A 21,712-nucleotide genomic window follows, 5' to 3' on the forward strand; every position below is an offset into this window, starting at 1 on the left:
ATTAAATTAGCTGGAAATGATGCAAAACTTCCCAAATCCATGTGATAAACTGCACATTCTCATGATTTTTTTCAAAAATGTTTCTGCACAATTTTTTTTAGCTTTTATGATCAAGGGTCCATATGTTAGCGAGGTCACAAAAAGCCATGAGATTTGAATAAATAAAAGAGAAAACTTTTGCACTTTTAGGTAGTAAGACCAGAGGAAAAGGAGAACAAAAGTGACATTAACTCAAAGGAAAGATAAGTGGAGACATTTGAATGTAATGAATTTGAAATTGAAGATGCGGACAAACCAGAGTGAAGATGAATGGTGATCAGGATGGAGGAGAGGTAGTCATGCAGAGTAACTTAGTGATGCAAGAAAGATGAAATTTGTGAGATTGTTAAAAAAAAGGAGGGCAGCAATAAGAAACAGGACTGTTTTAGACTCGGAGCAAACTGCAGAGGTGAGTGTGTGTGTGTGTGTGTGTGTGTGTGTGTGTGTGTGTGTGTGTGTGTGTGAGAGAGAGAGAGAGAGAGAGTTTGCCTGTCTGCGTGTATGTGAAGGATTGCATTCCAAAATGCTGAATCATAAAGGTCAAAATGTTATAGATGTCTTTGATGAGTTTTTTTTTGCATTTAAATAGAATATTTTAGTATTTTAATAAGTCGGTTTGTACAGCACATTTAATTATGGTCATGTCTCGGGGACTATTTTTGAATTTTTTGTGGATGGATAACCCATTTTGGAATGAAATCCTCCTCCTGTTCTTTCGTGCCATCTCACTCACCAGCTGTTTCCCTCCTCAGCAACAAAGTACACAGTGAGTGTCACAACGCTACCGACCCCTTTCTGGACTGGTATTTATTTATTTGTTTATTCATTTCTGAATCCCTTCTGTTTATTGACTTAACAATCATTCCTCGCTTTCTTTTCCTGTTTTGGAACACCCTCCTTTCTTAATTCACAACTTTTTTTCCTCTTTTTTTTCCCTGGATTACATCTTTCTTTAGCTGTCATTTGTGTTGGAGTACATTTTCTGTTGCTGCACCGCGCAGTACGGCTGTTGCTTTACTGTTGTTAACTTTTGGCCCTGAGGGAAATAGGGGGTTGAAATTGATTAGAAGTTTTTGGAGGCTAAAAAAGGAGGTGGTCACCTATAGTTTTTGGGGTGATGTTTCTCTATCAAGTAGGTAAAAAAGAAAGAAAGAAAGAAAGAAAGAAAGAAAGAAAGAAAGAAAGAAAGAAAGAAGCTAAATACCATTTTGACTTTGGTTGGCTGAGTTTATGAGGTATTTAAGGGTGCCATTTTGGCTTTTTCCTACCTTTCCTTTGTATTTAAATTTTGTCTAGCTTCATTATTGGTTACTAGCTAATTCTGACCTTTCCTCAGTGTTATCCTCCATTTTGTGTCCCCACATGGCTTTCCAAAGCCCTGCCTTTTGCTTTGGCAAGCTGTGTAGACACCCATCTGCCTTGTCTTATAGGTCCAACCAAGTGACCCTTTAAATGTCTGTGGCCCCCAGTGTGTCTTTATGTCCCGGCTATTTTTATGTACTTATATTTTTGGTGTTCCACATCATTCTCATATGTTTGTGTGTATATTTGCGCAGCAATATGTATCTTAAAACAGGTTTTAAATCCTGTCAATCCCCTCATTTCTCCCCACCATTTTTACAGTAAGGAGCAGCAGAAGAACCACAATAAGGGGATTAGCAAGTCAGTGTGGGAACAACGCACCAAGGAGCTGAGAAAGCAGACTCTGGCATCCAGCCGCGAGGCCCTCTATAATGAGCTGGACCCAGACGACCGCTGGAAGGCAAGGACAGGGAGGGAGGAACACAACAATGTAAAGGACAAGGCAAAGCAAAGGCCCCTAGACTTGTGCTATCAGTGTACACAAGTAATGGCTATGATGATGATGATGACCTTTGTTACTTAACTTTTATCTGCATTAGATTAACCATCTGTGATCTTTATATTTTCTGGGAACTGATAACAGTATTTGCTTCTGCCCCATCCTCAACCACTCCTCCATCCTCTACGACATGTACAGGTCAACTTCTCACGTCACATCCGTCCAGACATGAAAACCCACTTGGATCGACCTTTGGTGGTTGACCCCCATGAGAACCGAAACAACAACACCAACAAGACCACTGCAAACAATTCCAACCTCTGTTTGAGTCAGCAACATGCTGCAGATGAGCTCCACAGGCAATCACGCCTCCATGAGACTGGTGGTCAACCAGGAGGAGGTGGTGGCGGAGGCTCAGGACCAGTCAAGCCTCCATTGGAACGGGGAGAGTCCACCGAAAGCAGACGGAGCCGGAAAACTGAACACCACCACCACAGCTCCCATGTCCGGTTGGATGCTACAGTAATTCCTGGGCCAGGCTCTGAGGAGAGGCCATCCAGGCGTCATCACCACACCCGGAGTGGAAGTCGAGGGGGAGGGCAGTCGGAACACAGGAAGCCCAGGTCGCATCGCAAGAGTACAGAAGAGGAGGATGGTGGAGGAGGAGCTGGAAAATCAGGAAGGCACAAGAACAAAGGGGTGGAGGGAAGTGGAGAAGGAGGAGAACAGGAGGGAGGAGGAGATGGCAGCGAGAGGAGGCCCAGAAGAAATCGCCATGGTAACCAGACGGATGGTGAGGGGAAGAGGATGTGCCAGCACAGAAGGAAGTATGTACACTGCACCTGGTAATATATAAAATGAACATGTTCAGCAATCACTAAACACTGTTTTGGAAGTTCTGTTCATTTCCTCTTATTTTTGATCCAAAAAGTATCTTCCCAAACATCTTCATCTCGGTATGTAGATGACTGCTCATAACCCCCTATTTTTTATCTCCCTCTTTCCAGGGATTGCAGTGTCCCCAACCTCTCCACCACACGGCCCATCCAAAAGAGACTGTCCAGGCAGGACAGCCAGTACAGTGAGGACATGGACAACCTCATGAATACCAAGCTGGTCTCTGGATCAACACCACATAGTGAGAGTCAGCCCAACCCAGTTGCCAACCACACTGTTGCCCCTGGTTTTGGATCTGCCCTTCATCTTGCTAACAGTAGCACTCGTGGGAGTCTGGTCACATTAGATAGCTATGGAAACATTGGGCATCACCGTGCCAACAGCATCATCAGACTACCCCACCTGGACTACACTGCTATAGACATGCCAATCTTCCCATCCACCAATGCCATACTGCAGGGTAAGAGCAGCGCACTGGTCTGTAATCTTCTGCCATCACTTCTAATCTTTCCTTAAGTAACATTCCTGTCTCCCTTTTCAATATCCAGTCAATAAAAATGCCAACACAGAGCCTTTACCAGCAAAGGAAGACAAGGACGACGATGATGATGAAAAAGGAGGTGAAGGGGGACCTAGACCCATGCCTCCCTTCAGCTCCATGTTCATCCTGTCAACCACCAACCCGTAAGTACATTAGGATGGTTACACATCTGAGTTCTGGAAGGAAAATAGTAGTTCTGTATCTGACTCAGAATGATAGAACTCAGCACCTCCACCGTTTGGTCATGGACGTGTGAGTTTTCTCCTCATCGTTCACTTACACTTTAGCTGTAATGACATACACAGTTCTCTCGACATAGAAAAAAACTGCCTCTTTGATTCTAGGTTTCGGCGGGCTTGTCACTACATCTGTACCCTGAGGTATTTTGAGATGTGCATCCTCCTGGTCATCGCTATGAGCAGCATTGCCCTCGCTGCTGAAGACCCTGTCTGGCCTGAATCCCCTCGCAACAACGTAAGGAAGTACACGCTGTAGTGGAATTTATTCTATCTAGCTTTTTTTGCTTGTGGTGGTGACCCTCAGTCAAACAGGCTAAAAAGAATGTAGCTTGATATTAGGCAGACTTGTCATCTCGGTACTCTTCGTTGCCCTCTTTTGTCTCATATTGCTTCCAGTCTGATGGATTTCTGTAGGACAGGTGGATTCTTTCTTCCACCAATGACATATTAGATGAATGCGTCTGAATCTAACATAATTTTAAGTTGAACAAACTTAGTCCCTTAAGAAGCTGGTGGCTGAATATGTTGCCCTAGACTAAACTGTGAAAAGTGATACTTCTCCCAAAATGTACATTTGCCTTCAAGTGCTCACTATAGATCTTTTAAGCGCTCACAAAGGCATTTTTTTCAAAATTACGTCAGAAAGAGCGAGCCACGTATATTAATCTTGAAGCTAATCGTGCCCCATAGCCACCAACTACAAACAGCAACAAAAATGTCCGAAAAACATGTTTTACAAACGCTTCAGTATATCATGGTATAACCCACTTCTTCATCCAGCTATATGCTCAATAAACTGATGTGAGCTAACAAACTATAGCCCATCGTGTAAGCGCAAGGCTGGTCACGCTCAGTGCCTCTACGACCATATGGCTGGATAAAGAAGGCCTGCGTCACACAAAAAGACAAATGCGCTACTTTAGACAGTTTTGCTGTTTTTTTGCAGTTGTTGGCTATCAAGCGCCATTAGCTTAAAGCGAAATACACATGGCTGGCTCTTTCTGGAGTCCTGACCTGGTGAAAATAAGCAGTGAAATAAACCTCTTTGTGAGCTCAAGACCCTATCTAAGTGATGTCTTGCTTTAAATACTCAAACTGACCAGCGTTTGGCCAATATAACGCCAGCAAAACTGTCTGTGTGTGTTGTATTCATGTATCAGTGGGTGACATTTTGGTTTTCAAATATTGGCATGTGAATCTAGTCTTCATAACTGTGCTGTCACTCTTTTCCACCAGACAGCAGCAAATGATTCCTTCTGTCTCTCTGTGTAGATTCTTCGCTATTTCGACTATGTCTTCACAGGAGTGTTCACATTTGAGATGCTCATAAAGGTAAAAAAAAAATCACAGTTGATATGCCAACGTATTGAGGCTTCCACCCAAATGAGGTCTAGACCTGGTGCTAACATCCATGCCCTTCATGGCCAGCTGCTCATACCTCCTAATCCAGTCTTGTCCTTCTCTTGTAGATGGTAGATCTGGGGTTGGTCTTGCACCAGGGCTCTTATTTCCGGGACTTGTGGAACATCCTTGACTTTATAGTGGTTAGTGGTGCTCTGGTGGCCTTCGCCTTCACGTAAGTCTCCCTCCTGCCTCCCCCCTTCTTCATCCCTCTGTCTCACCTGTCTACTGCCTCACTGGCACCTTGGGAGTCCAGCCCCCCCCCCCCTCCCCAACCCGCCCCTTCCTCTCCTCTCCTCTTCTCTCATCCATTTCTCTCTTTTTTTAAGAATTTCTCTGACTTCACTTTCTCTATGACTTGCTATTTCATTCTCTCAAACTTTCTCATTGTTTCAGCATTTCTCTATTCTCTCGCCTCTGTTCTGCTTCACCAATGCACTTTTTCTTCTTACAAATGGCCAATTCTCTACCGTTGACCAATTCCCTGGCCTCCTCTGTCTCATTCACCTTTGCCCCCTCAGTCCTGACATTTCAAAGCCCCTCCACCAATCCCTACACCCCAATATCTTATTAAAAAAAAAAAGATCCCGGCATTCTTCTCCCATCCTCCTCCTCTTTGCTCTGTGAGAGGTGAGGACCACCCTTTGCACCTGTAACCCTTTAGTGCCCAGGGCGTTTCTAGAGTTAAAGGCCCCATGCAAAGCCAGGCCGCCTCCACACCCTTCTCCATGGCCAAGCAGGTACTTTAAACCCTTCATTTGCATAACTGAGAGGATAAATTAAAGTTTAATTTGGTTAAGTTGGGGCCTGGGCTCTGAGGACTCTGTTGGGTGAAAAGCATGAATTAGGATTTGGGGTCTTTATTGTGCTTTTGCATGTTTTGAAGAATGTAAAGTGAGAAAGAGCTACAGGACTGCAGTCAAGCTTAAAACTGATGTGGTATCGCTATGAGACATCGTAGTTGAAGACTAAAATACTTGAAGTTTATAGAAACAAAGCTGTAACCTCCCACACAAATTCTCACACAGACTGTTTCATTCCTGAATGTTTACAATTTGGTTTTCAACATTCCCTCAGGCCCCGAACCGAATCTGACTCTTCTCAGAAAGTCCAGAGACACGTTGTGTTTCTGCCTTGGTAACAGCAAAGTCATCTCTCAAGACTATGAATTGGGAATCTTAATGTATTTTTTTATATAAAAACTTGCCGAATTTCTCATTTCTAGGGACAAAACTTCAATACAACAACAAATCATCACTCCCTCTCTGTAAGCGTGCGACCAAATTCAACATTATATGCTTGGACCACACCGTAATAGGATTCATTGACTTAAATAAATGATTGTAGAGGTACATGTGCAGTGCTGCAACTCTGAGGCGATAATCAAATTCAATGATAGATTTGAATGATTTTTTTTATGATAATTGATACATTGGCTACATTTATTTGGGGGGAAAGACCTTTTTTATTAGTACAATTATATTTTAAGAAAATTTGATAAAATTTCATTGAAACCGATTGAATTTTCATAGTCATTGTCAATGCTTGTCATGCACATGGTCTCTTCTTTGGTGTATAAGCATTGGGAATGGCATGAAAGCATTCTGCGCAATGCATTTGATCAACTATTTGTCAGTACTATTTCTTTAATTGTATATTTGGCACAGCCTGATGCCTACAAGTCACAAACAGTTGGGGTGTTTGCCAAATGTAAAACAATGAATCCATCCTTCATTTTCCTGGAACAGTCATTTTATTTCTCCCGAGTTTGGTCGTGATCACTCAGCTTTCAAATTATGTTACAGTTGAAGAAACTGTAGTTCTTTCTGGTCAACTTTGAATAGAAGAAAGAAAAGAAGCCATTATCTTATTAAGCCTGGACTTTTTTTTATACTTACTCATCACGGAGGCCCAATCGATTCTAAAATTTACTTTTAAAGCCTCCCGTCTGATGTCGGAGAAGTCTTCTGCACTGGTCTCAGTGGTATCCATTATCCCTCATTGCATAAATTGATGTATTATGCATCATTAGTGACTGGATCTGTGCTTTCAATCAATATATTTGATTATCAAAATTGGGATCAGCTACAATAAAAGTGATCAAAAGATTGCTGCAGAATTTTTCTGCTATACGGGGGTTAAAATACAGAAATATGAGTAATTTTGCCAATCAAACTGGCCAGCTGTCACAGAAGCTGGTCCAGTAAACGCTTCTAACCCCGTTAGTAATTTGATGAATAATGAATAGCAGTTTCTGTCTGGTTTGTGCGATCACTGTAAAATCAGCATCTCTCCAACAAAGATCATTACATCACTCCGTAACAATCTTGTTGATTTATATGTGGAGTGACTCTGTAGTTCCAAAACCTACAACAGAGCGGGACGCATCTGCATTTTCCAGTTAAATATTCATTCCAAATATATGCGGAGTTTAAAACGAACAGTTTTGAAGTTGCCAGATTTTCCGGCATCAGACACGCTGTAGGTGAAAGCTTTTACACAAAAAAATGGAACAAACAAACTTGAGTTTGTGAGTCTAACATTCTTCTCCCATAATCTCAGTTTAATATGGTGTTTGATCCTGTTCTGTTCTGTCTATATCTGCGTGCTTCTGTCCACGACCTTGTGTCCTCTAGTCTCCGTTTATGTGTGATTCTGTGTTCCACGTGTGGATTTGCGTTTTCCTGACTTCAATTCTTTTGGCTTATAAAGTGGCACAGCGTAGAGAAACAAAGTATAGAGGTGTATAGGCTGAACCATTAAACTCAAATTAGTGAAAAATATCCTACAGGAATGTTAATGAATGCTGAAAAGTACATTTTCATAAAGTAAAGTGAGTACTAGTTAGAGGAAATGTTAAAGTCAAAGTTGGTCTAAGCTCCCTATTAACCATTCAAGTCTGTAAATAGGGGTTAATAGTAACGGCAGACTCATGCACATCCTGATAGTTTCTTAATCAAATTGGTGGAAATCAATCCACTCCCCAGAAAGCCTCGGCAGTCTTATTGGAGATGTTTATCTCTCCTTCTAATCCAGTTAGCCTGATCTGCCTTGGACCACTTCTGCCAATGTCCGACACATTTCTGCACCGAGCTTCATCTCCAGACAGACCTCTGATAAATAAGTTATGTGCACAGAGAGTTTGCAGAAGGCCGTGTCTTTTCATTTTACATTGAATGTACGACACTTGTGGCCTAATCAATGCACTGGTAAAGCTCTACATCACCCCTTTGTGTCAGATGAGTAGAATCTTGGAGATTTACACGCATGAGATAATACTTTACAACTTTACAGTCTCTTTCCGAGCTTCATTTATATTATTTTGTCCTAAAATGGCCCGGATTTACGACCTTTGTTCAAGTAAAATGTATAATTCAGTTAAATTGGAATGCAGTTAGGCGATTAATTGATAGCTGAAACAACAGTACCAATAAACTTTGCTCCCAAATGCACCATTTGGCCTTCAGACACGTCACTAATGAAATGAAGTCATTGGGTACGGTGTTCTTAATTTTTGTCTCTACTGTGAGTGTGTGTGTTTGTGAGTGAGTGTGTGTTCAATGTATCAGACTGTGCATCGGAGCGTTGCTCTAACAAAAAGCAGGCCTTGTCTTCTCTTTTTTTTTTCCTCTCTTTCTGTCTCTCAAATTGTTTTTTTTGTCCTTCAAAACCCTCCTCTCTGTGTCCCATTCTGTTTCCTTCTCCTGCCCTCTCTATTTTTGTCTTTCTCCCTGTTCCACTGTCTTTCACCCCTCTCTCATCTCTCCGCTTGGACCACCAACAGCGGCGGCGGGTAAAGTTCTCTGTTTTCTTCCTCATTTCCTCTTTCTGCTCTCTCAGTGGCTGTTCACCTAGTCACAAACCCCCTCCTCCCTTTTTCATCCATCCCCCCTCACAGATGACTTCTGTATTTGTCTGTCCTCTGTTTTCACTGTTCACCATGGAAGAGCTCAGACACTAAGAAACCTCATGCATCACAATGTCCGCACACAAAAAAACAGATATTTTATTGATAATCGCACAGATGGAAGGCAGTGAATCCAAGCAGGGGAACTGATATTAGGAGGATTTCAATGAAAATATAACACAAGAATGCAAGAGTAGTGTGGGAAAGTTCCACGCGTACATGCACCACATGTACCATCTGGACTAACAGCTGTAAGACACATGTAGCTGCACACACAGCTGCCTTCTCCCCTGAGGACCTCCAGTGACCTTTTGACCTCAATTCGTTCTCCCTGGTCTGGATACTGGATATGTGAAGAATTAATTAGGGTAGGCTACATTTTTTCCTCAGAGGTCAGTTAAGACAGGAAAAGGATATGATATTGTTTCTTTAGATTTTCATGACATACATAGTTTAGTAATTTAATTTGCTGGCTTGCTTGTATTTCTTAAGAGTTCAGTGAGACACAAACAGTCAAAGGAGATCATCAAGAGATCATCCAGAGATTATTGCAAAAAGAAAATTTCTTTGCCAGACAAGACAACATTCCATGCTGTTTGAACAATGCTGTGAAAACAGCTTATTCTGGTGGTTGTTTGGACTTCACAGAAATACGAGTCATCAAAAGAGAGAGTTTGGCTTTATGGCTCCTACGTTTTATACACCTTGCCACGATTATTTTTGACGTAAAGCTGGAGGAGTTATTTTTATTTATAGTCACAATGGGGAGCATTCTCAAGCTGCCATTATGTTAACAAGAGGCCACTTAACTGCAAGTTACCACTCTAACAAGGCTTCTGTTATCAGCTGCTAACAGAAAATATGGGGTCTTTTATGTCTCAGCGAGACGACGACTAAACTCTCTCTGCAAATGCCTCTGTGTAGAATAGAGATTCCCATCATTAAAAGTGCTGCTCAGTAGAAGAAACTGCAGCATGGACAGCAAGGTTTCAATGCAGCATGAATATACTTCACCATTAGCTGGGCATGTGCGAGCCGGTGTTAGCCATCAGCATTGAAATACATTGCAGACTATTGGACAAGTGTAGCACATAGATTAGCATTCAGAGTTCATAGCATGTACCGTAGTTGTAAAGTATCACCAAGTCTAGCATGTAGCTACAAAGCTAAGCTCACACCTAGGATAAAGGATAATATATTAGCAACGCTGCATGTGTTGCTATGTATTTAACCAAGACGCAGTTACTCACTTTTGAGTTAACTCGGCCAAAAACACCATCAAAGAATGGCTGTCAGCTGCCATTTTTGAGCCGCAAGGACTTCAGCCTTTTGTTTTCCAGAGTACCTGCTGACTCTTTGAATTTGTGTGTGTGTGTGTGTGTGTGTGTGTGTTCGTGTGTGTGTGTGTGTGTGTGTGTGTGTGTGTGTGTGTGTGTGTGTTTGTGTATGCTTGTTTTTGTCTGGTTTTGGTGTGTTTGCAACATTCAGGGGGAGCAGTAAAGGAAAAGACATAAGCACCATCAAGTCTCTGAGGGTGCTGAGAGTGTTGCGGCCTCTGAAGACTATCAAACGTCTTCCCAAACTCAAGGTATGTGTATTCGCAAAATGTTTGAATTTAGGTTAAACTTTCCTGGAAGCACATGAAACATCGAACCATTAACCAATTTTACATTTTAATGCACATCTGTTTCCAAATTGGACATTAATGTACCCCTGTGTCTCGTCGTTGCTTTTGTACATTAACTCCAGTCTCTGTGGCCTCCTCTCTTGATCCTCAGGCTGTTTTTGACTGCGTGGTGAACTCTCTGAAGAACGTGCTCAACATTTTGATTGTCTACCTACTCTTCATGTTCATCTTCGCTGTGGTGGCCGTGCAACTCTTTAAGGGGCGTTTCTTTTACTGTACCGATGAATCCAAAGAGTTTGAACGTGACTGCAGGTCAGAAAATATCAGCTCTGTCTCTCCGCAGCGAAAATGTTTTAGCCTGCGATTGAGCACAAATCTATAAATATGAAATCTAAAACTCCCCCCCTGTAAGTGGTGATGATTGGATTTGTGTATTCCAGAGGCGAGTATCTGGTGTATGAACGTGACAATGAAGTGAAGGCGCAGAAGCGGGAGTGGAAGAAGTACGATTTCCACTACGACAATGTGGCTTGGGCCCTGCTCACCCTCTTTACCGTGTCTACCGGAGAGGGGTGGCCGCAGTGAGTACATGGGATCATGCGTGGTCACATGCTTTCTGTGTACATCTAATGATAGCCAAACACTAAAAAAACTACAACTAGATTCCTTTCCCATCCCCCTCGGGTGGAGATCTATTACATTTCTGCAGGGCTGTGATTGATGTGAAGCAGAGTGATATTAAAATTCAATGCAGGTTAGTAAGGCTGTGCCATACAGTGCTACCGTATTGTTCCTAATAGAGGACTTTTTTTTCTCTTGGACATACATCTGAAAACAAATCATCTGCCCTGATGACCACATCACATCAAGCATTAAGGATGACTCTAGCTAAACTAAAAATGTGTGCAGCAGTGAAATTAAAAAAACAACAACAACTGTTTTGTTTATGATCAACATACTGTAACAGTCCTTTGTTCTTCTTTTTCCAGGGTGCTGAAACATTCAGTCGATGCGACTTATGAGAACCAGGGTCCAAGCCCGGGATACCGGATGGAGATGTCCATCTTTTACGTGGTGTACTTCGTGGTCTTCCCCTTCTTCTTCGTCAACATCTTCGTGGCTCTTATTATCATCACCTTCCAGGAACAGGGGGACAAGATGATGGAGGACTACAGTTTAGAAAAGAATGAGGTGAGTTGATGGAGGTGGAGAAACTACTGCATAAGGACCACAGTTACTCAGTCAGAGAGAAGATAACAGAACTAACTTGACATGTTTCTGTTTCTACAGAGAGCCTGCATAGACTTTGCTATCAACGCTAAGCCTCTGACGCGTCACATGCCCCAGAACAAGCTGAGCTTTCAGTACAAAATGTGGGAGTTTGTGGTGTCGCCACCATTCGAGTATACAATCATGGCGATGATTGCGCTCAACACAGTTGTGCTGATGATGAAGGTAAAAGCTGCACAGAAACAGCAACAGAACCACCTCCTCTGTTGTGTCCACCTCAGCTACAAAGAAATTTCTGTTTATAGATTAAACACGCATTACTAATATGTCCTCTGTTTGTATCTCAATGTGTGTGTGTTTGTTTGCGTGTGTGTGTGTGCGTATGTGTACATTATTGCCCTGCACATTTATTTGTGTGTCCGTTATTTTGCTGTTGGTTTGCTGCTATAAATGTTTGCATGGGTGTGTATTTGTTTGTTTATAGTACGACGGAGCTTCTAAATCCTATGAAGATGTGTTAGTTAACCTGAACATAGTGTTTACATCCCTCTTCTCCATGGAGTGTGTACTCAAGATCATCGCCTTTGGAGCACTGGTGAGTGTGTGTGTGTGTGTGTGTGTGTGTGTGTGTGTGTGTGTGTGTGTGTGTGTGTGTGTGTGTGTGTGTGTGTGTATGTGAGTGTGTGTGAGGTGTGAGGGAAATATACTGCTCTGCTGTATCCGTGATGTGAGTGTTGTTTCTGCAAACAACTTCCAAGTGCTACATATAAGATATTGGTATTAATACTCAGTAAATTTGTATGTACACTCGGCAGCGTGACAGTTAGAGGTTCAGAAAGCCAGTTTAAATTTCTGCATCAAACTAATGTGGATGAAATGATAATCTGCTTTGGCAGAGTCATAGACTCTGCAAGAATGAGTTCTAAATCCTGGGAATAAGTTAGCATTGCATCGTCTAAATTTCACTGGATTTGAATGGGTTTGTGCTTAAATGCCAGACATATGGTCTGATAGCATGAGCTTAAATTATTTTAACGTTGTTTTGTACAACATAAAATGTGTCAGTAAATGCCGCATTCACAAATGCTCTGGTTTCCTCCCACAGTCCAAAAACATGCAAGTTATGTTAATTGGAGACTTGAAGTTGCTAGTCTGTAGTGAGAGTCTGCAGAGTCTGTAGCAGGGGGGCAGCTTGGCTCAGAGGTAGAGTGGCCATCTGGCAACCAAAGGGTCGCTGGTTCCATCCTCATTTCCCTGGTGTCCAAGTATCCTTGAGCCCCTAATTGCTCCTGATGGCCCTGCAACGGACTGGTGACCTGTCCAGGGTGAACTCCGCCTCTCACCCAGTGTCAGCTGGGATAGGCTCCACCCCCCCCCCTCCTTTTACTAAACAGCGTAAGAGGATATGTGTCTTATAAACAGTGGTTGTTAGCAAAGTGGCTACACGGGATTACAGAGGTTGTCCCAGTCATTTAAAGTCATCACACAAAACTAGAAGTAGACAGAAGCCAGATGTGGTGATGTTGAGTCATGTGTTAGCATAACGTTAACTTTGTACTTCTAACAGTTGATTTCACACTTCAAAAATCATGAAAGGGGTATTAATTTGTGAAGATAATGCTTCAAAACAAAACAAAGAATGCCACAGAGGGCTTTTTTTTGTCAGCAATAACTCAAAATCCAATGTAAAAAAAGAACAACCCCTCATTGGATATTTGTGGGAAGGGGAATATTAACCTCGACAGAATTTACTATAGATTAGAAACCAAAGTCAAAAAGTGTGCAGTCATCGGAACTGCAGAGGAACGGAGGAGAGAGGAGGAGAAATGAGGGGGAAAAACATTTGAAGGATAAATGTCAGGAAGATGTGCAGCAGGGCATCGGTAATTAGAGGAGTGAGAGTGAATGACAGCTAGGCGAGAGAAGAGAAACAGGGATTACAAAGTGGGTAGGGATTAAGCAGGATGGGATTGAGTGTACTCCCAACACGCATGAACACAACAGCGGACCTGGGTGACATCCCTGTGTGTCAAGGTGCTTTATTTTTAATAACTGCCTCTCTTGTCTAATGCACAATTTGTCCTGCAGGGTAAATTATAAGAGATTTACAGAGAGAAAAAAAGACAAAAATCTGCATTTTTATGAGGGATAAATGTCTGAGCTGATGGCTGATGGATTAATTAGAGGTAAAAGGGGATAAAAGTTTTAGAAGGTATATTGTGTGTGTGTGTGTGTGTGTGTGTGTGTGTGTGTGTGTGTGTTTGTGTGTGGTTGATATATGATATAAAGTATGTGATGTTTGAAGGTTTCGTTGTCTAATGAGGTTGGAATTGTCCGCAGCTTGTCTGCTCCAACATGTCGTCACCGATGGTGGCTTTGTCTCATCCAATTTCGTTCTTATTCCTGTCTGATTTGGACATGTCTCTTCTCCTTGTCACTCTCCTTCCATTACGCTTGATTTCTCTCCCCATTTCTCGCTCTTTCTTCATCCGACACTTTTGTTTTTCTCATTTTAATGTCGCTCCTATCCTGCGATATTCCTTTTGACAATATTTGATTTCCTCTCTTTCTTTTTTTGCCTCCCTGCCGCATGTGTGTTCTTGTCTCACCTTCATTATTTCCCCCTCATCCTCCATCCTATCTTCCACCCTCGTCATCCCCCCTCTCTCTTTCCCCCCTCTCTCTCTCTCTCCTCACAGAATTATTTTAAAGATGCCTGGAATATTTTTGACTGTGTGACTGTTTTGGGCAGCATCACTGACATTCTGGTGACCGAGCTCGGGGTAAGTAGCGAGATCTGAGGCACACATGTGTGTGTGTGTGTGTGTGTGTGTGTGTATGTGTGTGTGTGTGTGTGTGTGTGTGTGTGTGTGTGTGTGTGTGTGTGTGTGTGTGTGTGTGTTTTAAAGAGCATAATGACACCAATTATTAATATTTGCTGGGTGAGTCTGTTATGTGTCACATCTGTCACGCTGTGTGGAAGAAGAAAAAAAATACAGCTGACAAGACAAGGAGTTAGGAGGAGAGCGTGAGTTAGAAGCTTCTGTTAAGACTTGCATTGTTCAGTCATGCAGGAAACATCTCTTGAAAGTCTTATATAATCGTCCCAGTTGGTGGGACGAGGAGAGACCACACTCCTGGAAGCTAGCACTGAGTCCTCGGGAGCCAGGCAGGCTGATGCTCTGTAGCCAGAAGCTTCATGGCCAATCAGACGATCCAATTGTAGCTCAGGGCAGGTGCATCAGACAGCTGGTAGTAACTCCACCTGGTGCAGTCTGGATGGTCCTGACAACAACAGTAAAACAGGATGGACTAGGAAATTCATTCAGCTACAGTTAACTGAACAAAGAGTTTTAAATCCAGTGTTTTCAAGTGTTTATTTTCCCCTAAATTAGACATCCAATATGGCTGCCCAAGGTTGCTTGACAGGGCAGTGAGAAACACTCACAAACAACCAGTCAGGTTATAAAACATACCAGACCGGTGCTCCATATTTCCCTTGGAACAATGAACGTGTTTTGTGTATGGTCCGTGTACATTCTAACCATCTGTTCTTTGCAGTAGAAGCAACAAATGGAAGTTCTATGTTCAAAAGCTTAACATGAAACGTACCTATTTTCACAGAGATCACGTACAACGACCTTCCAGTTTATTTTGATGTCTAGACTCAAAGTTGGGGGTCACGTGACTTACTTTTCCTCATCACTTTCTTCAAAATGAAAGATGAAAAGTCAAATTTTTGTTTTTGTCATTGTTTCGATTCAGTAGTGGAAAACAACAGTTTTCTTTTTCATTTTTCCTTTTTGATGAAAAATGGAAACATTTTTTTCAAATGTGCGGGACTTGTGTTTGTTTGATTGTCTGCACGACTGAAATCACTAATGATCTAAACATACACAGACCATGAATCTATATGTGCTTATTATAAGTTCTTGTACTTTGGAGTTATTATGAAACCGTTCTCAGACAGAGCACAAGATGATGTTTCAATAGGTGTACAGTTAAGTGCATGAAATGTCAATGGAAAGATGCTCAAAACATGTTGTTTTGCTCCTTTTAATTTATGTTTACATGGTAACACTTTTGTTTATTATTTTCTGATTAATTAAGTTAGATGCCGTTAACATTTTTGCTTTCAACATAATACAATTTTAGTGAAGAATATGTGTGAAGTCAGTGTTTTGAGTGTGAGCAGGCTGGTGCTACCTGCCGTAACTGATGTAACCCTGCTGCTGTGCTAACATGTCTCTGTATTGACTATTGATTTATTTCTTGTTTTTATCTTTTTACATGCTTTCTTTAAATCGTCCACAAACATAACGGCGATCTACTGTAATCTACTTCGCCCCGCCCCTTCTCCCCCCCTACTACTTCCTGTGATATCGTCCAATCAAAATGCACTATGAATCCTCTGTGTCCACCCATGACAACTGGCTTGGTCTATCTCTCTGGTTGTTCTTCGAACCAACCAAAAATCCAAAAATTTGCTACTATAAACCATATGTCTGCAACATCCACATGTAGATGGTTTGTAATTTTTTGGAGATCTTATTTTACTGCATTTGTTTTGACTGCATCCCAGCCAATGTTACGACTGTGAGATGTTTTTGCATGTTTTGCTTGACCCCGCTACCCACAACCTTCGACTCTGAGTGAGCTCTAAATTTGCAACACTCTCATTTGTTGTCAATCGCTCTACCACTCACTGAATCGAATATTCACTATCCTTTACTAAGTACTAATGTTCGCGTTGTTAAGGATTGGACCACATCAACATCTATCTCTAGAGATTAGTATTCATTGAATGTGCGCACAAACAAACGCGCACGCACGCACACATACACACACACACACACACACACACGCAGACACACATATGACAGTGACTGGGAGAGATTTCTCAGTGGTGACACAGTGAGTCCAAAGCTTTGCCTGTGGCAGAGAGAACAAATGATGCATGTCGCCCCTTGCATGTCTTTTGCAAAAACCCTTTATTTTCACACAACACACACACACACACATACACATACATAGACACACAAAAACACACGCATACGCAGAGTTCTTTTTAATACATTATAACCTGCATGTGCCTGCCGCCGCTCCCTTTTGAGCACTTTGCCTCAAACTACAATAGCGCGTCTTTTCGAGTGTTAAATGGTTGAAGAACTTTGTTGTGTAGATTTTGTTAGTAATTCAAAAACATAAAGACATAAAATCAAGCTCAGTTTGGCAGACGCATGTTTGAGTCTGAAATTACTTCATGTAAAAGCTGTCGTATAAGTGATTCCAAGATTATCACATCAGATGTAGTGACCTTAGTTGTCCTTCAACCATGTCACATGACTTTGGCAGCCAATCCTACGGATGGGGCTGAGCTGTAGGGGTGGGAATCACACACACTCTACTCACAATACTGTCAGAATACAGCCATTCTGTGATGATCAATAAATTGCAATAATTCTTCAATATGTCATGATATCTCTTTAACTGAGGTAGAACAAATACCCCCAAAAATGCAAAATGCAGAAGTTGTTATACGTAATTTGTGATATAATTTATTTATTTATGTATCACCGTTCACAGAATTTGACCGACAAAATTTTAATGATGCCAAATTCAACGGCACTCAGAGAGCGTTTTCCTCTATCCGGGCTTTATGACATCACCAGCATCCCATTTCAGATCAATTCCACTATCGAATGAATTGTTCATCAACCAGTGTTCCATCATCCTGCCACATTTCATCAAAATCCATCCACATCTTTTTCAGTTGTCCTGCTAAAAATCAGATGAACGCCATAGTTGAGCACAGGGACGTGCACATACACGTGCAATGCACAACTTGTGCGAGGGGAATCTATTTCAGTGAAGATATCGATATTTAGCGCTGGTATATCGATATTGTACTGCAAGTGGAAGTATTGTGGTACCCTGTCCCACCCCTAGAAAGCTGCCGTCCGTTTTGCTGCCTGGTCTCGTTCAAGTGCACCTGCATGATGTGCATTTGCTTCATTTAACAAAAATATTTTTGCCTTGAGAGAATTAGTGCATTTGGTTGTCTTCCCAAGAAAACGTCCTAATGTCCCTGCACTCTCAACTACTCACCACTCCTAGCACATTTACTGCCACATAACCCAATTTGGATGAAACTATTTGGATGATTTCCTTTACCCTCTTTGTGTTGTTTGGTTTATGACAAGCTTGTCGGAGCCTTGCTGGTTTTTATTTTCAGTTTGGTTTGCTTTGGACTTGCTTTGCTCCTCTTTTTTTTCATTTGTATGAGTTTGACTCTCCTTCATTTTGGTTTTGACTGTTTTTTCCTCTTGGTTTTATGTTCCTGTTATGCAAGGAAAGTTGTTTGCACCCTTTGCTCTTCGACTAACCCCTTCCCTTTATTCCAACCTTAACCTCCCCCCCTTCCCGTCCCTCCCTCACCTCTGTCTCCTTTTTGTCTTTTCCTTTCCTATATGCTACTTCTAATTCTAATCCCATCTATACACCCTCTCTCTCTGGTTATGTTGCGGCTGTACTGTAGAATAATTTCATCAACCTAAGTTTCCTGAGGCTGTTCAGGGCAGCTCGCCTCATCAAGCTGCTGAGGCAAGGAGAGACCATCCGCATCTTGCTTTGGACCTTCGTTCAGTCCTTCAAGGTTTACAGACTCATTTCATTTTGTGTATGTCCGTATGCATTGAAACATACGACTTATAATTGCAAACAATTCCTTTGTCTCTTCTCAGGCGCTGCCATACGTCTGCCTCCTCATCGCCATGCTGTTCTTCATCTACGCCATCATTGGGATGCAGGTGAGCCTCATCGTAAAAAGAAAAGAAAAGAAAACAAAACTTTTGGGCCGCATTAAATAGATTTTACAGCATAAGGATGATGAGCAAAAGGACAGCTTAGAGAGGGAGAATGTGGATGATGATAATGTAGAGGGAGGATTATTATGGAAGTGTTGGCTACCGAGGGTGTTTACAGAAGGATATTCATAATGTTTAGCACGGTGGCGTTGACGGTTAAAAAAAAAAGGTGGGGGGGACTGATGAACTTCTGTCAGCGTTAACAGTGGGATTGTGTTCACAGCTGTTTGGAAATATTGCCATTGAAATAGACGGAGACAGTGCCATCAACCCACACAATAATTTCAGGACCTTCATACAGGCCCTCATGCTTCTCTTCAGGTGCGTTTGCATGCATAAATCTTTATTTAGATACGTGTGTTCTTCTGTTTACTTGAACAAAACTTTATACTTGTGTGTTTGTAGAAGTGCAACAGGAGAGGCGTGGCATGAGATCATGCTGTCGTGCCTGGGGGGTAAAGAGTGTGACTCCCAGTCTGGAAATACCGAGCCAGAGTGTGGCAGCCAGGTTGCCTACCTCTACTTTGTCTCCTTCATCTTCTTCTGTTCGTTCTTGGTGAGTTTTTGGTCCATTAAAATCAGCCGTTGTATTAGCGGTTTTCAAGCTAGCAGGGAACATCACCCAAACATTTGCTAACTCGACCTACATTTCTGTCGACGTATTAAAGGACTTGATTTAAGCTACATGTTCGGTTGGATGTTAACAAAAACTATTAATAGCGACATTTTGATATTGCTGAACGTTGGAATGCTCTATAATCTTTAACCTGAAAATCATCCCTAAAACATCCTCAGAGTGTTTTGTCTTCATAAACATTAAACCTTAGATTAACAATATTTTCAGGAAGAAATCTTCAGAACATCCTATGAACAGCACAGTTTTCTGTCTTTCTGTTAGCCTTCATCTGTAACATAAGCCACTAGGGGTGGGCCACAACAAGTGTTTGAAACCTTCAAAATGCCCCCCCCCCCAAAAAAACCCCACACTCACTATTGCTCAGGTTTTGTTTTTTTTTTAGGTTTATTTATCAAGAAAAAGCATAGTTCTTTAATGGTTTTGCTGACAACACTGTCCAGATTACATAACCATTACTATACTGTAATACTCCGGGTACTCCAGCTTCCTCCCACAGTCCAAAGACATCAAGAGGGGACGAGGCTGATTGATACTCTAAATTGACTGTAGGTGTGGCTGTGAGTGTGAATGGTTGTCTGTCTCTATGCGTTGGCTCTGGCGTCCAATCAAGGGTGAACCCTGCCTCTCGCCCAAAGACTGCTGGGATAGGCTCCAGCCCCCCCTTGACCCTTAACAGGATAAGCAGTAGAAAATGTATGGATGGATGGGAAAAAATGCCTGTATAATGCATTTAAAGCAAGCTAACTTGCTAAAAACAGGATGTACTATTCTTGAGCATAAACAAAACTTGTGAAAAGACTGGAATGATAAAATATGTCAAGAGTGGTTTGGATTTGTTGATTTAAATAGAACGTAATTTCCTAGAGTCCCTGATTTAATTCTGGCTGGCTATGACTGCGCTTCTCCATAATACATATGTGTACCCATGTAGATGCTGAATCTGTTTGTTGCTGTCATTATGGACAACTTTGAGTACCTGACTAGAGATTCATCCATACTTGGACCTCACCACCTGGATGAGTATGTCAGGATATGGGCCGAGTATGATCCTGCTGCCTGGTGAGCGCTACACCAAACGCACATACATGCACACAAAAGGAAACACAAAAGTTTGACTGACTGGAACTCTACACTTAAGCTCATATAGGAAGCCTTAACAATAGACACCTAAAGGCAAACTGAAAATATCTTATTTATATATATATATATATATATATATATATATATATATATATATATATATATATATATATATATATATATATTTTGGGGATGTTTGCTTTCATAGTTTAAATGCCTCATTTGCATACAGATGCATGGTGTCTGTAATTTCATATTATACAGAGAGAATGTCTCTGAATAGCCCAGAGTGAGAGGTTAGTTTCGGCAGTTTTCACCAGCTAAATGTGTGTGTAATATCCACACAAAATACTTAAGACAACCTACAGAGAAAGCCAAAGCCTCTTAATTTGCTCACTCGTAGACTGTTAGTTTGTTTTTGCTGCCTCACTGTCCGTAGTCCAACTGAATTCTTGAGGCAAAAGTTCAGTTTCTTTTTAAATATACTTGAGGCAGACCAGACAGAAAGTAAACAGAAGGAGGAGCTAAGCAAACACATCGGATGTCACACAAGTTTTCACAGGGAATTAATGGACTTCCGAGTGTGTTAACAGATTTATGGGTCCCAATTGTCCGTATGTGAAAACCTCACTCCCTCTCAGAAACATCAGATGCTTTATTGTTTGTTTCCTCCGCTTGTCTTAATATGTGTGTTCACACAGGACCAAGCAATGAAACTTCTCAACAACAGAAGCCTTTATTTGTATAAAATACCAGGGAAAGGATATTGTTAATAAAAAGGGAAAAAACAAGTGTCAACAAGTACTTGCAACAGAATGTTCTCACAAGCTGCAAGAGGGTTGTCATGGACCTGAGTATAACCTCATCAGGCATCTGGTTATCTCAAACATATGGTACAACCCCTCCCCTTCCCATCCCGCTCCTCCTCCCCTTCTATGTAACAAGTCCTTAATAAACCCTCAAACCCCTTCCCCACACTTCCTCTGGAATCTGAATACAGCCAAAAACTTAATGAGGCAGAGTCTCCTCTCACAACAAAACCCCCTTTGTCTGACTCTAATCTGAATGTCTACTGTAGACATGCTAAGTTTCATGGTATCTGTATTCCAGTGCGTGTGTGTTGCCCTCATGCTGTCCTGTAGACTGTACAGAGAAACAAGGGAATGAATAAGAAATGATCTAAGGAAGCAGTCATGAAGATAAGAGAGCGTAGGGGATGTCACAGGATGACATTAGTCGTGGTCCCATCAACATATTTTGGTACGCAGTAAGTGTTGCTTTGGCAAAGGTTGATGGAAAGTGCAAAAAAGCATTTTCTAGCTCAAGGTGGATTCTACCTGTTTCAAAAAAGGTGAGCAAAATGAGAGATGGAAACGCCTATTTATGCCGAGGCATTACGGTGTCCTGTTTTCAGTCCGTACGTCCCATTCTCATTCATGTGATATCT

The 21,712-nt window shown here is 41.8% G+C and overlaps 1 protein-coding gene across 16 annotated transcripts in view; it reads left to right on the forward strand.

The window, feature by feature from the left end:
• The window catches only part of cacna1aa (calcium channel, voltage-dependent, P/Q type, alpha 1A subunit, a), an 87,392-nt gene that overhangs the window by 40,589 nt on the left and 25,091 nt on the right, over positions 1-21,712 (forward strand). For 8 of the 16 annotated variants that reach the window (XM_086183811.1, XM_086183820.1, XM_086183815.1 and 5 more), the window contains exons 19-38: positions 792-842; positions 1,663-1,831; positions 2,039-2,667; positions 2,848-3,197; positions 3,286-3,421; positions 3,623-3,752; positions 4,790-4,849; positions 4,987-5,093; positions 10,314-10,413; positions 10,604-10,764; positions 10,893-11,033; positions 11,442-11,643; positions 11,743-11,907; positions 12,167-12,277; positions 14,382-14,465; positions 18,221-18,337; positions 18,426-18,491; positions 18,772-18,869; positions 18,954-19,104; positions 20,117-20,244. In XM_086183811.1, the coding sequence (XP_086039937.1) occupies positions 792-842; positions 1,663-1,831; positions 2,039-2,667; positions 2,848-3,197; positions 3,286-3,421; positions 3,623-3,752; positions 4,790-4,849; positions 4,987-5,093; positions 10,314-10,413; positions 10,604-10,764; positions 10,893-11,033; positions 11,442-11,643; positions 11,743-11,907; positions 12,167-12,277; positions 14,382-14,465; positions 18,221-18,337; positions 18,426-18,491; positions 18,772-18,869; positions 18,954-19,104; positions 20,117-20,244 (3,156 nt within the window). Of the gene's footprint in view, positions 1-791; positions 843-1,662; positions 1,832-2,038; positions 2,668-2,847; positions 3,198-3,285; positions 3,422-3,622; positions 3,753-4,789; positions 4,850-4,986; positions 5,094-10,313; positions 10,414-10,603; positions 10,765-10,892; positions 11,034-11,441; positions 11,644-11,742; positions 11,908-12,166; positions 12,278-14,381; positions 14,466-16,206; positions 16,210-18,220; positions 18,338-18,425; positions 18,492-18,771; positions 18,870-18,953; positions 19,105-20,116; positions 20,245-21,712 lie in introns of all 16 variants that reach the window. The other 8 variants (XM_086183824.1, XM_086183810.1, XM_086183822.1 and 5 more) reach the window with 6 other exon arrangements.

The sequence above is a fragment of the Aulostomus chinensis genome, chromosome 18 (assembly GCF_037954235.1).
Source record: "Aulostomus chinensis isolate RoL2024-O1b breed Wild chromosome 18, RoL_Achi_v1.0, whole genome shotgun sequence".
Taxonomy (NCBI): Eukaryota; Metazoa; Chordata; class Actinopteri; order Syngnathiformes; family Aulostomidae; genus Aulostomus; species Aulostomus chinensis.